We start from the raw sequence: 17,470 nt of genomic DNA, 5'->3' as shown, positions 1-17,470 counted from the left end.
CCATCCTGTTATAAGCATGATATTTGTGTCATGTGTTCAGTGGTCTTAATTCTTATTGAGAACTTTCAATGAACATTCATTCAAGTTGCAATTTAATTTTTCCACATTCTATCCCTGAAATTAAGGAAATGTTTTCCCATTTTTGTCTGCCATCTAGTGTTAAGAGACAGAATCCATATGTTTACAAAGCTGAGTATATTTGGTGGCACTACATAGCTTCCGTCTATGTCATACTATACTGACGAAAATAGAAAACAGCATTTTCCCTAAGGCTTGATTGAAGAAGTTAGATTTAAGTGATTATCTCAGACAGCATTACTAGCAGAATACTGCCCCACTAATATATGTTAATTTGTCATAGCGCTTTGAAATACTTGGGGTTTTTTTTTTAATTTGTTCGAGTCTCTTAGATGACACTGCTGTGTTTCCAGGATACGATCCCTAATCAATATGGCAAGTAAAAAACCCCACTTACATATATTCAAATGCTATTCATATTATAGCTTTGTATCAAACCTACAGCAAAAGTATGTGGCTAACTCCATTTATAGTCATTTTCACATGATATGGATGATCCTGTTTATGACACTTTGAGATATCTTTTATTTTAATAACTATTTTCTCAACATTAACATCTCAACCCGGAAGATGTTCTATTTGGGAAGATGTTCTATCTTCTAAGATGAAGTCACTGAACTCTGCAACTGGAATAGCAACAAAGAGTAAAACTTAATTTTATAAGGAGTTCCAGAATTAATTAATTTCAGTGTATTTGTGCCACCTTTTAAAGTGAAGGAGAGTGTAATATTTCGTATTTCATAGATCAAGACAGAGAACCTAGAAAGGCAAATTTTGGAAACATTATTTCTGGTAAATATCCAATTTTTATCAAACTGCCCCATAACCCATTATGACTTTCTCTCCAAGCAGCAGTCCAAGACAAACATACAAATGTGAATGTTAAAAATAATTAATAGCGATTAAAAATATAGCTTGCATATAAATGAACACAGTTAACTCACTTGCAGTATTGACACCACAATATTTCAGCTATAACAAGACAAAAGTCATGTACACCAAAGAAGTCTCATAAAAGCAGGAAGATTTATCACGATTGATGTGTAACTTGATTTACAAAAGTTTGCATCTTACCTTCAAAAACATGTACTAACATGTATAATGAGAAAATATTTTGAAAGCCTTTGATTTTTTAAATTAAGTTACAGAGATAGAACTCACTAAAATCAAACTACTTTCAATGTTGTCCTAAACTGAAAGCAATCATGTTTCAAGGGACCACTCTGAAAGAACCTGAGTGCTGGGTATGCAATCTAATAGAGACCAGCAAAAACCCATCAATAATAACAACAGATTTCTTTCTTGAGACTTCCCATGGAAAGTACTGAAATGGAAGTATTTTTAAAACAGCTAATGTGCATCCTATTAAAATTTAAATGTATCTTAAAATGTCATAAATGGGATCATCCATATTATGTGAAAATGGCTAAAATTGGAGTTAACCACTCTGAATACCGTAGGTGGATTCACCTCTCTTATTTAAAAAGCAGGTGTTTAATCAAACAGGATGAACTCACCTTTGACTGCCAAGAGAGCTTATAAAATTAGCTTAGTTGAAGTGTCTATCTTTTAAATAAATTTGAGATAATTTTTTCTTAATATCATGACTGCAGTACAGAGAAGGCTAAATTGGCAAAATATTTGGGAAGGTGTGGACGCAGAATTTTTGCCTGGCAATACATAATTTATATTTTCTTGTCCAGTGTTTTTCAGTTCTTTCAGAGTTGCATGAGATGCTGATGAATCATGCACTTCTGAACATGTCAGATCAGACGGGTCTGCTTGTCCTTGAGGAGAGCCATGTGGCAAGAACACATAGGTCTGTGATTGGAACTGAAATGCGAAATCCTTGAATTTTTTCCTTAGCAAAGGTATGAATCAACATACCACTGTACATATCCCACTGGTGAGACGAATGTCTGAGCAGGCACAGGAGAGAATTTTACAGTGAGATTATAGGAGAAAGTGTGAGTGTTTAGGAAGTGGGCATGTGCAGCTAGAAGGGATCAGTTGCCTTCGACCTCCAATATCTTATTTGCCAGTCAAAGAGAAGCAGGATGTGTCCTGGCAGCATGAAGCTTATCGTGTCCAAACTTCCTTCTTACTGAAGTTGTAGGTCTCATTTTGCCTAACCCTTTGTTGTCATAAGAATGCAAGTTAACCTGTTTTAAGCCAGCTCAGACCCTAGTTTCAGTTGGGCCACTGTCTCTTAAGTCATCTGATGAGATACAATTTTGGTCCACCACACTGGCAAATACACAAGAGTCCTGGGGCTTACAGAAGGGCAAACACACCCAGGGAAGCTGCTTAAGCAAACACTGCTACCACAGTCTAAAATGTATCGGTACTGTGTTGCTCTCATAAGAGTAACTGGCCTTTACCTGAAGTAACTCATACAGCAAGGGGCAGCGAAACCTCCCTGCTTAGCTGCATCTGGCAGACACCACTGCTGTTTGAGCTATTTGGTTTAAAAATTAGCTTAACCACATATAATGAAATGTCATGGTAAATTAAAGAATAGCACACAAGCCCTAAAACAACTCCCAAGATTAAACTACCACAAGATAATACAACCAGATGTGTAGTAATCTACAAACAAGGCAGGCAGACCATACCTGCAGAACAGGCCAGAAAGCAAGCAGCTCTGAAAGCATTTTGGAGGGAACAGATGAGCACCTGGGTGTGAACTGCCACCGTCCTACCCAAAAAGATCCCAGATAATATGTTGCTCATGAGCTATTTGTGGCCACTGAGTACTTCACTGAGGAAGTGACACACCTTGAGTGTAAAAATTTCATTGTACTGGGTTAATGTGATGAGGTTTTGGTAGGGGAGGGGGAGGAACTACTGGGGTGGCTTCTGTAAAAACAACCACCAGAATTTTTTCCTGTGGGGAATAAAATGCAAGCTAAGAAAACTAATTTTACTTTTTTATTTGTGAGAAAGAACAGAAGCACATAACTGATATCTGAAACTACAAATGGGACGTGACCCTCCTAACACTCAGGGCAAGGATTCTATCACTCCACTCACACACACAGCACATCCATGCTCCCTTGCCATCATCACCTGAAGTTTTTGCAACTTCGCTAAAATTGTGTTTCAGACAGGCCGAGCAGACAGGTAGCTCATGGTTTTCCTGCTACTCTGAAGCCTAGCTGTAAAAGAGCAAGGTACCCACTAAGCCTATGAAACCATGAAAACCACTCTGTCATCATTGCCCAAGAGTTAAGTAGGAAACGCCACGAAATATTCCCACAGCACCTGCACCAAGTGGCCACAGAGGTTGGGTAGGGGCTCTTCTCCTTCTCCCAGCCCCTCACTCCCAGCACCTCTGGCAGGGGACAGCACCAAGATCCCAACACCACCAGCAGCATGGGACACAATAAGCTCCACCCTGCCCAACCAGAAAGCCAAACAAATCCTGGGCTGCATCAAAAGCAGTGGGGACAGCAGGTCGAGGAAGGGGATTCTGCCCCTTTACTCTGCTCTTGTGAGACCCCACCTGGAGTGCTGCATCCAGCTCTGGGGTCCCCAATACAAGAAGGACATAGAACTGCTGGAGCAAGTCTAGAGGAGGGCCACAAAATTCATAAGAGGACCTCCTCCTGGAGGAACACCTTCACAGGAACACCCACCCTGTGAAGACAGGCTGACAAAGTTGGGGCTGTTCATCCTGCAGAATAGGTTGTGTGGAGACCTCATAGCAGCTTCCAGTACCTGAAGGGGGCCTACAGGGAAGCTGAAGAGGGACACTTCGTCAGGAACTGTAGTATTAGGACAAGCAATAGTGGGTACAAATTGAAAGAGGGGAAATCGAGGTTAGATATTGGGAATAAATTCTTTACTGTGAGGGTGGTGAGGCACTGGAACAGGTTGCCCAGGGAGATGGTGGATTCCTCAACCCTGGCAGTGTTCAAAACCAGGTTGGATGGGTCCCTGAACAAGCTGTTCTACTGTTTGGTCCGTTCCAAGCCCCTCCCATTCCGTGATTTCGTCACGGTCACCGGGCGGGGCCCCCCCGCGTGCTGCCCCGCACGTCGCCGCCCGCCCCGCCCGTCCCCGCCGGCGCGCACGCGCAGCAGCCCCGCCCCGCCGCGGCCGCGATCTCGCGTCACCGCCCCGCCCCCCGCGGCGACCCGCGAGGCGGTGGCGCGCGCCCCAGCTGTTTCCGGCCCCCGAGGCAGCGCAGGCGCAGTGGTGCGGTGTCGCGCGGCGAGTGTTGTCGTTCCCGGTTCGGCCGCTCGCGCCCGCTCCGCCCGGGCGGTACCGCTCGTGAGGGCGCGGCCCCGGACCGCGCTCGGGCCCTGACCGGGCTCGGCGGCGCCGGCCGGGGCAGAGGGGGGAGGCGGAAGCCGCTGCCCGGCAGGCACCGCCGCCGGGAAGGGCCGTGTCGCGTCGCCACCGGGTCATGCGGGGAACGGAGGTGGGGGGAACACGGTGAGCGCGTGCCGGACATACGGGGCTCGCGCGCGTGACGCGGGGTGGGCCGGGGACAGCGGGGACGGGACGGGACGGGACGGGACGGGACGCGGTGCTTGTTTACGCGGCCGCTCTCGGCCCCGATTCTGCGAAATGGCGCAAGGCAAGAACAGCGCCCGCTCCCCCCCGGGACAGGAGGAGCCCCTGTGCCTTTATAACCCGGCCCGCCGGCGGGGCCCGCAGCCCGGAGCGTGGCGCGGACCCAGCGGGGCAGGCACAGCTCAGGCAGAGGAGACCGTAAGTAACGACGCCGCAGTCTGTGGCGGTGTCACCTCTGCTGTCACTGTGGCGGCGGCCTGCGCAGAAGTTGGCCTGCATGCCTACCTGGCGGCCCTCCTCGGCACTTGTCACGGGGGCTAGAGAAGCCTGGACTTACCATTTGGGCAAGTAGTGGATTTGTGCCTGCAGTGCCAGCGCAGCTCTGGTGTGCTGTGTAAAACGCTGCTCCGCCCGTCGCATCTTTCTTTGCAGAGCAAGGGTTGTATACTGCCCTTGGCTCTTGGGATAGACATGTCTCATTGAACTTTGCTCAAAGAATTGGCGTCCCTCCTCCCCTGTGAGGAATTCTGCAAAGGGGTTGTAGTATAATGACATTTGAAATGTGATTTCTGCACAAGGTAATTTGGTAAAGAAAGACAAATTTCTCTCTATAGGAAAAAACAGCAATCAATTTTCTGTATGTTACTAAATGCTTTTGAGAAGTGTTACATTGCTTAAGATAGGCTTAAACTGGCCTTTAGGGAGTAGCATGTTGAAATGTTAGGGTGGCGCTACCAAATGTCCTGAGCAGTAAATATTCCCATGAGCTTATTTCATTTGAATGTTTATCTGCCTTTACAGAAAGCATAAATAAGCTGCATCTGCCTTAAACCACTCTGTGATTTTTAGTCTACTTGTTACTGTATATGGGTCTCCATTGTTGATTTTGTTGTTGGTTTTTTTTTTTTCTTTTTCAGATAACACTACAATATGAGATTTATTTATTGAAATATATTTTCTGGAATGAAGTAGAAAGCAACATAGAAAAGGCGTAATTATTTATAAGTAATGACAGTTCAATTATCTTTGGACGCATATTTGGTCTTTTTTATTAACCCAAAAAATCTTTGGTGGAAACAAAGAAACAAATATCTGTGTTTGCATAGACCTAAAGTCTGCTGGAGGATAAATCATGCCACACACCTGAGAGTTTTGCATACAAGCGAGCCTCGCTGTAAATGGGCCAGAAGCAGAACATTTTGGTATAGCAAATATATTTACAGTCATGAGTTTTTATACTGTAGAATTTCTAAACTTCTAACTTCTTCTTCCAAAGGACTTACAAAGGTGAGCATTCGCATGTCACGAATTAAGAATACTATAGAATCTGTTTCAAAGGCTGTGTCTGGCACTCACAGTGAACTGGTGTCACGAATAGCTCGATTAAAGTCACACTCAGGTACTTTGGGAAAAGCAAATAAAAGTAGTGCAGGTGTAAATAACATCAATGCAAATCTAGGCAATGATAAAAAAGTCACAGATGCCAGAACTCAGGAGGATTGCAACAGAGGCCCATCTGCAAAGAAATCCATTTGTGCAAGTGAAAACTTGGAATCTGTGTTAGTAAATTCAAGTGGTACTTGTCAAGATACTCCAGAAGTTTCAGCATCTACTAAAAACCACCTTTTTCATATAAGCTACTTTTCTACAAATTTTGGAGAGACTTACAACTTCATAGCTGATCATATCAACTCTTACTTTAGTAATTCTGCTATGGAACAAGAGAAAAAAAGGAATGCTTCATTACAGGACTCTAAAAGTGAAGAGAGGAATAAGCTTGATTCATCAGAAAATACTGTAACGAGTGAAAAAAAGACAGTGGATTCAGCAGCTACTTTAGCTCCTGAAGCAGAGACTCTGGGTGCTGAAAAGGCAAATACTGCCCTTCCAGTTTCCACTAAAAAAAGTATTGCAAACTTTCTTTCGTATCCCAGTAACAGCGTACAGGCTTTTGTAGACAGCTATATTGGGGGGCTGGTTCCCAAGTTAAGATCCGAATCAAAAGTTGTTTCACCAGAAAAGAGTAAACAGCCAGAACAAGAAGTGTCTGAGAAGACTGATGAGGACAAATCAAAAGAGGCCAAGACTGCAGAAGAGAGGGAAAAGCATCTGTCTCTTCAGAGAGAAAAGGCAAGTCTTTGTTTAGTGTTAATTATTTATGTATTATTTCTACGTATATTTTATACAAGTGTATATATACACTGCACTAGTGTAGTGTATGGCACCATACATATACATACATGCTTATGTAAATAAGTATATACCTCTATCTGTACTTACATATGTACACATACTTTTATTCATATGCATACCTGCATGTAAGTACATAATGTGGTGTCCCTGCCCATGGCAGGGAGGTTGGAACTAGAGGGTGTTAAAGGCCCCTTCCAACCCAAACTGTTCTATGATTTATTCTATGTACTTTGATAAATAAGTATATATGTAAAACTGTATAAATTTTCATATATATATGCAAACTATATATAAACTTACAAATACATATATGTATTTAAAATAGGTATATATACATCTGTATACATGTATAAAAATATGTATATACTTTTTATAGAAGTACACATGTATATGTAAGTTTATATATAAAGCATGTATATATATATATAAATATACACACGTGTGTGTGTGTGTGTGTGTGTGTGTGGTATATACATATACTTAGTTCATGTATATGTAGAGAGACTCCATAAATACAGACAGATCTAGTTGGGGGGGGGTTGTAGTTACAGTAATTTCACAGTTCCTGGTTTGTTTATGGTTCATATACCATGATTTCAGAGTTGCCCTGAAAATACACCTGAGTACATGCTGACACATGTTTGTTTGGTGTATTCTTGCTGTGAGCTGACTTTATTTAGTTTTCTAGTTAAGAATCAAAAGGTCGTCTGTTTCCAGTTTAAGTAATGCTTACTTGGAACGTGTAGCAGATCTCTAGTACAACATCCTGCTCATTCCTTCTGAGAAATCTTAAAATAACACATTGGAATTGGTGTTGACAAATTTGACACATTTCTTAGAGTAGTTTTATATTATCTGTTTATCTTTTTTAGATTATTGCAAGAGTGAGTATTGATAACAGGACTCGAGCTTTAGTTCAAGCCCTACGAAGATCCACTAATCGGAGAGTCTGTATCAGCAGGGTTGAAGAACTGACCTATCATCTTCTAGAATTTCCAGAGAGCAGAGGAGTTGCAATTAAGGTGCAAATAGTCCTTATGCTTGGATAAAAATTAAATATCTGACAGATGATTGGTATAGAATAACATAAAACCTCGTTATTTGCTTCTGTGGACTAGTCTTATTTGTAAAGATTACAACTTGAGTGTCTCTTTTTGTAACTCTTTAGCTGGTTCAAGCAGATTTGTGTACAAACTATCAGCAGTTTAGCTAAAGGCTCCTAAGATTGCAATGTTTAATTTAGAAGCATACGACATGGTCATGTGGGGAGGTGGTATAGCTTTTTTTTTCAAGTGGTAGGGGAAGGTCATACGCTGTGTCCTCTGTGGCAGTTGACCAAACGGGAATGTACTGTACAGTTGATCTGCATATGCACAGTACTTTCTATGCTTGTTTACATGCTTCCTTCGAAGAGAGAAGGCAAGGGTGAAGTATAGCCATCAAATAAGTGCATGTAATCTAGTCCTACTCATTTTCTTCCCTGCAGTGAGAGGACAGGAGGTGGGTGGTAGACTATTCTAGAAGTACTAGCTCAATCACAACATTTTTCAGCCTTGTACCTTTTTCCACAAGATGCGATAAATGTGTGACATAAATTGTAGAATTTCTGGAAAAGCAGCGTTTGGGAATGGAGTGCGGGCCAGATGAATCATTTGGGCAGGGTATAGGTCAGGAGTCCACATAAATATATGTGAATTATTTTATTATGAAAGAGTATATCCACTCTTCCCATTTGGATTGTAATGCTCTATATATTTGTGGTAATGTACATTTAAAAAATACTCGATGTGAGGAAGAATTTTAATATTTGTTATTAGTGTACTTAGAAGGCGTTTCTTGTTTTGAAGCAATGTGATACTTTTTAAGCAAAATCCGGGCTTTTACCTGTACTTGATGTGCTACATACTCAAATCTATATTTGGCTAATGTGACATTAAACCAATTAAACTTAATTCCTGGTGAATGTAGCTTTTCTAGCTATTCAAAAGATTTGTGTTTCACCTTGACTGCTGAATTTTGATAGGTAGTTACTTTTAGCAATGAGGTGTGTACAACATAATATTGGCATCCTTTATTTCCATTTTTAGAGAGAGAAAGATGGGTAAATACGGTTTTGAAGAAGTTTTCCTTCAAGTTTAACTAACATTACTTCTATACTTAAATGCCAAGCTAGTAAATTTAAGCATAGATTCTTTTGCTATAAACACATGGTTGGAACGAAATACCTTTGTATTCATCAATAGGAAAAAGTAATCCCATGCCTGCTGCGACTGAGACAGGCTAATGATGAAAGTCTTCAGGCTGCTGTTAGAGAAACTTTAGCTCTGATTGGATATACCGACCCTGTGAAAGGCTGGGGAATTAGAGTCCTCACTATTGATGGAGGAGGAACAAGGTAAAACTTCTGTAGCCTTTTTTATGCTGTAACTAGAAAGAAAATTTCAGTTTCTCTTTGATAAATGTATACCCAAAGAGGCAAGTCATGATTTACATTTGTGTTACACAGGTACTGTTTTTGTATGCATTGGTGCTTGACTAGTGCTCTGTTTGGTGCTTGTTTTGCCATACACAATTATCTTGCTCTATCCCAACTGTTGCATGCCAGAAACACAAGTCTGTGGTCTGTAATGCATCTCTCCCATTATTTCAGACACATTGAGTTGGGGGCCATACGAACCCCACACAGAAAAATACTGTACCCCAAGGGGCATTATACAGCCCTGTTAAGACCAAACTTAAAGTTTGGTGTGTGGTGTGGATGCAGCTAAAATCTCTTGAGTCTACATCCACAGAATGATCATCCCCAAGCCTTTACTACAAACCAATATGGTTGAAGCTGTTGAGTACTATTTTTGGTATGTCTGAGTATGTAATTTATATTTAGTATTCATCATTCTATTTTAATTTTGTTCTGCTACTCTTTTATTCCCTGAATTATTCAGTATTCTTATTGTTGTAGTTATTGAATTATAATTAGCTCTAAGACCACCTTTAATTAATTATGACTATGTAAGATAAAACTGCCATTGCATGTGAAGGGGATTTTTGTGTTTCAGGGGCTTAGTTGCACTTCAGACTCTTCGGAAACTAGAAGAACTAACTGGAAAGCCAGTTCATCAACTTTTTGACTACATCTGTGGTGTAAGCACAGGTAATTATTAAGCCACAATTTGGAATTTTGCTGTGAATATAGTACAAGAACATCTGAGAATTAAATGTGGGTTTTACAGTTTCTGATGTAGAGGGTAAGCTGGGAAAGCATAGGTATGATTTCTAAAGTCTGTCTTTTTTCTTCTATATAAGAACTTTGGGTGGTTTATGATAGTTGTGACTTCAAACTGATTTGTCATTGTTTTCAATTAATGTGAAATCTTCACTTTGCACACAGATACAGTTATCTTAGATATTTATGGGACTTCACAGACAACTAAGGTAATGCCCCTCAGGGACTCATATTGGATCAGTAATGCTTCCCATCTTTGTTAATGACCTGCACAGCAGGACAGAGTGTGCCTGTAGCAAGATCTTGGATGATTTAATTTAGAGGAAGTGGTCAGTATAGTGGTGCCCCTGTTCAGATTGGCCTGTACAGGCTTGACAGGTTCAGTAAAACCAAATACAAAACCCTCCATCTAGAAACCAGCTTTAAAGACCTAGTCTTGATTCATACAAGCTGGACATGAATCATTAGTGTACCCTTGAGCAAAGAAAGCCAACCACGCTGGCTTGCGTGGACAAGAGCATACAATAACAGATGAAGGGTCTCTGTTTGGCTATGAATGTCTAGTTTGGGGCTTCTCTGTAAACCCTAAATTTTGGGGTGTGTTCTTGTACATACTGAGTGAGTCTGGCACAGGGTCTAGCAGATAATCAGGGGACTGGATCTCATGACATGTAAGGGAGAGAGTGCAAAAACTGGGTTTATTCAGCCTTTTAGAAGAGCAGGCTAAAGCAAAGCCTTTTTGCTGTTTCAGTTAATGAGAAAATATAAAGAAGATGGAGCTAGAGTCATCTTGAAGGTGCACAGTGATAGGAGAAAAGCCAACGGACAAGCTGGAGTGTGGGAAGTTATAATTAGGTTACAGAATCTTGTTTTTCTTGCAGAGATGGTCAGACACTGGAAGGAATTGCCTGCACAGGCTGGGAAATCTCCATCCATGGAGATATTAAAAACTTGGCTTAACAAGTCCCAAGTAACCTATTCTAATTGAACCTGTTTGAACAGAGGCTGGACTAGATGACCTCTACAGGTCCCTCCCAGACTTAATTACTCTTGTGACTCAGTGTTAAGTTACTCCTCCCTAGAAAGTAGGAAACTAAAGCATAAGTTTCTCTTCAAGCAATAGTTGTCTCCTTCAGAAATGGTGCTAGACCATTAGCCACACAATGCTGATTTCTAGCATAAGGTATATGCTGTAGTTCAATAGCTCAGTTTCCTTTAGAAAATCATTCAACGTTATTCAAGTTTTTTGCACTATACTTATATTCTATACAATTTAATTCAGAAATTATATTAAACACATATGACCATGACGAGAGAAAATGTTTGTGTTTCCAGAGATTTGCTTAATAGACTCAGCAGTAAAGGAGAAGATTTAGGTCTACCAGACAGAATTTGTTTGTAGGCACAATATAGTTCCTTGTTTTACAGTTTAAATAATCTTCCAAAGAAATCCTTTGTTAGTTAATTTAGCAGTAAGTGGTTGTTTCCTCGGAAGATAGTTTCCCTGCAAAATACTTCGCCAATTTCTTCAATCATAACAAAGATATTTTATCTTGGATGGAGAGGCCTAGTGTTCTTAATTTGATCCCACTACTCTCACTAGAACTAACTTTATTTTTAATTCTTCCCCAAATTTTTGGTTTTGTAGCTGCTAGTAAGTACTTAACATATTCTTTTAAATGTTGTTTATACTATCAAGCTTTGTCTGCATTAGTCCAACTCACAGTAGTAGATGACAAGACGTGGCTGGGAGAGGTTGTGCACATCTGTCAGCATGTACTAGCAGTTCTGTTTGTGTTGACAGTACATATGCCAGTGAATCTGGATGAACTGTGCATTACAAGAGTGATGTGTTAAATGATAGGAAGGATGCCTCTTGTGCATTGCACTTCTCTTTTCTGCTGCGCTTTCTCTATTAATATCATTTAGCTGTTTTGCCTTTGAGGTTTAGAAATAATCAGTTTGCTGTGAATTCAGCATCACAGAGTCTGTCTTTGTAGTTAGCTTTCCTGTACTTGTCTTCACTGGGGGTCAGAGCATTTAAATGCAGCAGTCACAGAGAAAGGTCACTGCAATGATGCTGTAATAGGCCCTGAAACCTTGGAAACTGCTCACCAAAATAGCAAATGCGTGATAATGTAGAAGTGATGCTGGAGAGTTTAGAGGAAAACAAGATAGCAGAGGATTTGCATGACTTGGGAAAATGATGTTTGCTGCTAGGTGTTAGAATACAGGCATTTGGTGACTTGGCAATTAAGTTACTCTCGATGAAACTTTGTGTCAAATAGGCCCAAGTTCCCTTAAGTGTTTGTGCTACTTTTTAAGAAACTGAGACCATCAATGCACTGATGCTCAGCTGTCAGGGTGGTGGGGTTTGTGAGAGCAAGAGAGGCTTGGAAGTCATATTTCCTTTAAAGCCATCCATAACTTCCTTCATGTAGTTTGTTCTGCACGTGTTGTACTCTTACTCTATTTCAAGCATTTGCACCTTTTAGAAATAATTTTATTCAAACCTATTGCATTTATTTGCAGATTGAAAAAAACATGTGTCCTAACTATTCCTAACGCTTAATTACATGCTCTCACAGTACTGCACAATTAGATTTAAAGCTTATACGTGTCCCTTTCAGTTTATTATATCTAAGAATTGTATAATGTTTTAATTGTATTTCTCCACAGTCTTTATTGGTATTCAACAGCCATGCTTTTTGAATGCTGTTGTTTTTTCTCCTGTAAGGGTAGGTCATAATTTTTGCTAGGCATACACTAGATGGCAGCATGTATGAGACTAACTGTGAATGATTGCAACCAAATGTAATCCTAAGTACTCAAAACTCCCTTATTTTTAAAGAATTTTCTGAGAATTTTTCTCTATTGACTTAAGAGTTTTCAAAATAGCAAGTAATGCTCCAAATATGTTTCTAATATCACAACATAGATTTCTCTTACTTATTTCTCTTTCCAAGTAAAGCAGTAGATTTAATTTGTTTTCTGCCCTATACTTGTTTGCAGGGATGAAATCTGCAAAATGAAATAATGTCACTTTTCAACTTCTCATATTTCTGGTTTTGAAAGTAGACTGTTTCTATCTTATATATGTCCCTTTAAAACATGGTCTGTGATGTCTGAACAGAAATTTACCGATATAAATGTAAATTGGTCTTCCTATTTCCAGACAGATACTCTGCTAACTTATGACCTACATTAACTGGTAATACATCTTTGTAATCTCACTTCAGTCTACATTTTATATTGCAAAATATTTGTTTTTCAGGAGCTATATTAGCTTTTATGTTGGGATTGTTCCATATCCCTCTGGATGATTGTGAAGAACTGTACCACAAATTAGGATCAGATGTTTTTAAGCAGAATGTCATTGTTGGAACAGTCAAAATGGGTTGGAGCCACGCCTTTTATGACAGTGATATATGGGAAAAAATGCTCAAGTAAGTAAATAATGATTAGGTGAAAAATAATTAATGTAGTGTCTGAGTGCATTTGGTTTTATTATTGCTTCACTGGTAATGAAAATTCTTAAAACAACTAGAAAGGGGCAGCATATACTCTAATTCTGCTGCTTTCATATCTACCAAAACACTGAAAGCCTTTAATGTAATGATTTCTGTTTCTGGGGAATAAAGTAAGCTTTAATGCACTGATTTCTGATTATATTCCTGTATGCTTGCCAGCTCTGTTTGATCTGACTCATTACAGATTTGCTACAAAATTTACTAGCCACCTGCTGTGCCTTTTTTCTTATAGGAGATTGGTGAGAAATGAAATTATGTGCTCTAGTAGGGATTTTTAATGTTGGGGGTTTGCCCATTGTCCCCTTCTTTGAAAAGGGAAATGAGCTGTAAGGATCACAATGAAAAAATATCCTCAGTGTCAGAGTTGCCCATTAAATGGTATTTGTTCTTAAAAATGTATACACACGCATTAATGGCTACACAGGAAAAGTCACTGTAAGGAATTATTGTATTATGTGTTTTATTCATCTGTATTGGTATTGATAGTTCAATTGTTTATAATTTTTAGCAAACTAATATCATAGTCTCTCAACCAACATAAGCTGGCACTACCACTGAAAGAACTGAAACAGTCTTTTCTGAGAGAAAGTGTAAAAAGGTAAAAGGTTCCTTCTGATAAATAATAAGTTCCTTTGGGAACATGATTAGTGTGTTTTATGAGATTGAAAGAGGGTTTTTTCCTAAACTTTTTGTGGGAATACCTTTGCTGTTTGAGTTTTAAGCATATCACATCTTTGAAGTGGAAAGAGAGGCTTCGAAGCACCACTTCTCTGTGCCCTTGCATATTTTTAGAAATAAATAGGTTTATCAAATTAATATCATGAGCTTTTCAGATATGTGGAGGTCTTTTTTTTAGAAATGAGATTTTTCTCTGCCTTTCTTCTTTCCCCTCCGCTCAACTAAAAGAAGTCTTGTGTAAATCACAATAACCTCATATGAAAGTATTTTACATGCTTTTAATTAAAATGCTTTTTTTTTGATTTTTGCAGCTGTAGCACATTAGGTAAAGAATTCCGGTGCAATAGACAGAAGCCAGGCAATTAATATACTATCTATAGACTGAATTGGAAATTAAATGTGCTGATCAACAAATGACTTCTTGTTGACCTAATTTCTCAATGTTGAAGGGAGATTCTATGCCTACACAACATTTTATTGAAGGGATTCCTGGAGGTTTCCTTGTGGTGTGGGAACCTGGAACTAAGAAAGGGAATAGCACCTCTTTACAGCAATATGAAGGTCAGGTCTAACTTTCAGTCGTAGTGTGAGGAAAATGCTCTCTGTTTTGTTTTAAATTTAAAAGCCTTACTTGTTCTGGGTGGGTTTTTGTTGTTTAAATGCTAGCTTGTCTCCCTTCCTTGAAATAGAGAATATCCATTGACAATATACAGACATGCAATATATGTTTAGCCCTACCATGATGTCAGTGGTTATATTTTTTGACAGAAAGTATTCCCGCTGAAAATAATTAAGCTAATGTTACATTAGGCTAATGTTGCATGCATTCATGAGGTATGTTATAAATTCCATTTCAGAAAATGGAACTAATTTTATTTAACTGACTTTTTATACAGAGTGCTGTAGGGAATTGATTTTAAGTCTTATGTATTTGTCTATTTTAACTTTTCGTATATATTTCTTGAGTTGCAATTTGAGGACTGGTTTTAATCAGTTACATTGTGCAGAAAATTATACTTACCACATATCAGTCTTAGGTAGTGCTATATTGAATTGCATTTGTAAGAAGAACCTGGCTTATAGTTCCAACTTTTCTGTTTTCTCTTGACTGTTGTTTACTTATACTATTTTTTTCTTGCGTATGTCTGAAGAAACTACTGGAGAAATTTGGTGAGCAGCTAGGGGTTTTCACAAGCTAGCTAAAATACTGGGATTGAGAAGCAATCAATCACTTTATGGAGCGTAGGATAAAAGCTACATGTACTCTTTTGGTAGGAAAATTGGTAATGCCTGTGTTTGAGAATGCAAGTAATAATACTTCAAACCGGTATTTGTTTTGCAAATTGAACACTGTTTTCTAGCAACTGGATGGGCAGCACATTCTGTACCAGCATGTGCTATAAAAGTCTCTCCTGTAGGTTTGGTAAGGATGTAATAGTTTCCTGGTTCTACTGTTGTTGTTAGAAGAGGGTAAAAGGTACAATTTTGCCTTTTGCATTGAATGCTCTTTCTCAAGTGTTTGATTGCACTGTTGCTGTAGCCCATTAGAATGTTTCTTCAAGCACATGGTTGGCAGAATGTTGTTCACAGCGTTACTGAAATAGGTGTTGCAATATTAGTGACTGGAAGCAATGAAACAGCAATGTTTGTGAGAGAGACTTATGTAGGTCATGTCTAGAGGACATAGGCACAGACAGACAGACACAAACAAAGTAGATAGATGCAAAAATAGGGAAATGAAATTATGTGTAAAGTAATAACCTGTGAGTGGAAAAATGTAAAATGCTTACAGGATTTAAAGTAGCTTTAATATCAAAAGTGATTTGGGTGCTGTCATGGACAGTGTAATGAAACATTTATATTCTTGTGGTCAAACAAGGTGATTGTCAATTGGCATTGAAAATACAGAAAATATTATGATGCCATTATATTAATTCGTAGTACAGTTTCACTTGAAATACTATTTACAGTCCCGGTTACCCCATTTTAGAGAATGTTTCTGTTGCAAGATTGTTAAAAAGTAGCCAGCGACCTAAAGACAACATACACAAAGGCACTAGGAGTCTTTAACTTGTTTGCTTTTTTTCATGATAAAGTGGTAATTTGAGATAAATAAGGTATCTTGAGAATTACCAGTCTCCTCTTTTCTTTGTGATCAAGGGAATATTCAATAAAAGTAAAATTAGAAGACGTTCTTTTTTTAATGCAGTATGTGAAGAAACTGTGGAATTACTTCTGCTGTGACTTAGTTAAAATAACTGAACAGCGAGGCTTGACAAAAACATTTATATAATACGCAATTACTCTATTAATGCTAGCAAGAGAACTAAATTTGGAGGTGATATTAAACTTTTATCTTTAGACCTTAATGTCTAAAGTTGCATAGTACTTTAAGGGATTTCTTGTACCTACTCGGAAGCATCAGTTCCTGGCCTCCATAAAAAACAAGATGTGAGGAGGTAGTTATTCAGTTTGATGGTTCCTATAATTAAGCAGTGGAAATCACTTATGCATTTTTTTAATCTTTGCATTCAGGGTTTGGGAAAAAATAACTAATATAGATATTTCAGAAGTAGATTAAAGTGATGCAAATCAGTAGATGTCTTTGATATCTCACCTCTGTCAGTCTCATATCTTTTATTCCTACTTCATGGTTTTGTGTGCCTTTGTCTCCTTCTGTAATCAGTTAGGGAGTGCAGATGGCACTTTTTCCCCTCCTGGCTGGTGACTGAGACTGGAATCAATGCATTTATTAAAAAAAATAAAACAGTGCTACTGATAGAAGAATTGTGTCAGCAAGAGTTTTCAATCATAGGACTGGAAGCTGGTTTTCTTCCTTCTTCCCTCTGTACACAGCCATCCTTCTAGCACAGATATCCAGTAGTGGAGCAGCAAATTGTCCTAGCTACAAGTACAGTCTACTGTCTGCATGGAGGACTGCTGCTATTGTAGCATGTAAAACTGCTTTTATCTTCTGACCTGACTAGGTTGATAAAGGTGTTGTTTTTACCAGTGGAAGAGCTACCACCTACTGTCAAAAGGGGGTGTGAGCTGTAAGTAGATAATCTCATAAAAACAACACATGGAATATCCCTGCTTTAAAAGTATGGCAATACTGGCAACAATCTTTGCAGAATAAGGCAAATGTACCACCAGTGTTTGGGTGGGCTGTGTATGGGAGGAAGAAAACTTGCTTAAAGGACAGCCTGTTTTTAGAATCATTATGGATGACCACCAACTCTGTAAG

The 17,470-nt window shown here is 39.2% G+C and overlaps 1 protein-coding gene across 2 annotated transcripts in view; it reads left to right on the top strand.

The window, feature by feature from the left end:
* The first annotated feature begins 4,369 nt into the window (after nucleotides 1-4,369).
* PNPLA8 (patatin like phospholipase domain containing 8) overlaps nucleotides 4,370-17,470 on the top strand; it is a 36,438-nt gene continuing 23,337 nt past the window's right edge. The window contains exons 1-6 of one of the 2 annotated variants that reach the window (XM_051795439.1): nucleotides 4,370-4,518; nucleotides 5,517-6,729; nucleotides 7,665-7,814; nucleotides 9,036-9,187; nucleotides 9,849-9,943; nucleotides 13,290-13,461. In XM_051795439.1, the coding sequence (XP_051651399.1) occupies nucleotides 5,608-6,729; nucleotides 7,665-7,814; nucleotides 9,036-9,187; nucleotides 9,849-9,943; nucleotides 13,290-13,461 (1,691 nt within the window). In that variant the 5' untranslated portion in view covers nucleotides 4,370-4,518; nucleotides 5,517-5,607. Of the gene's footprint in view, nucleotides 4,519-4,691; nucleotides 4,798-5,516; nucleotides 6,730-7,664; nucleotides 7,815-9,035; nucleotides 9,188-9,848; nucleotides 9,944-13,289; nucleotides 13,462-17,470 lie in introns of those variants that run through there. The other variant, XM_051795440.1, reaches the window with a different exon arrangement.

This window comes from Manacus candei, unplaced genomic scaffold, assembly GCF_025592945.1.
Source record: "Manacus candei isolate 608988 ecotype Guabito, Panama unplaced genomic scaffold, ASM2559294v1 h1tg000043l, whole genome shotgun sequence".
NCBI lineage: Eukaryota > Metazoa > Chordata > Aves > Passeriformes > Pipridae > Manacus > Manacus candei.
Note: the sequence above shows the minus strand (reverse complement) of the source record. Positions and strands in the feature narration are given on the sequence as shown.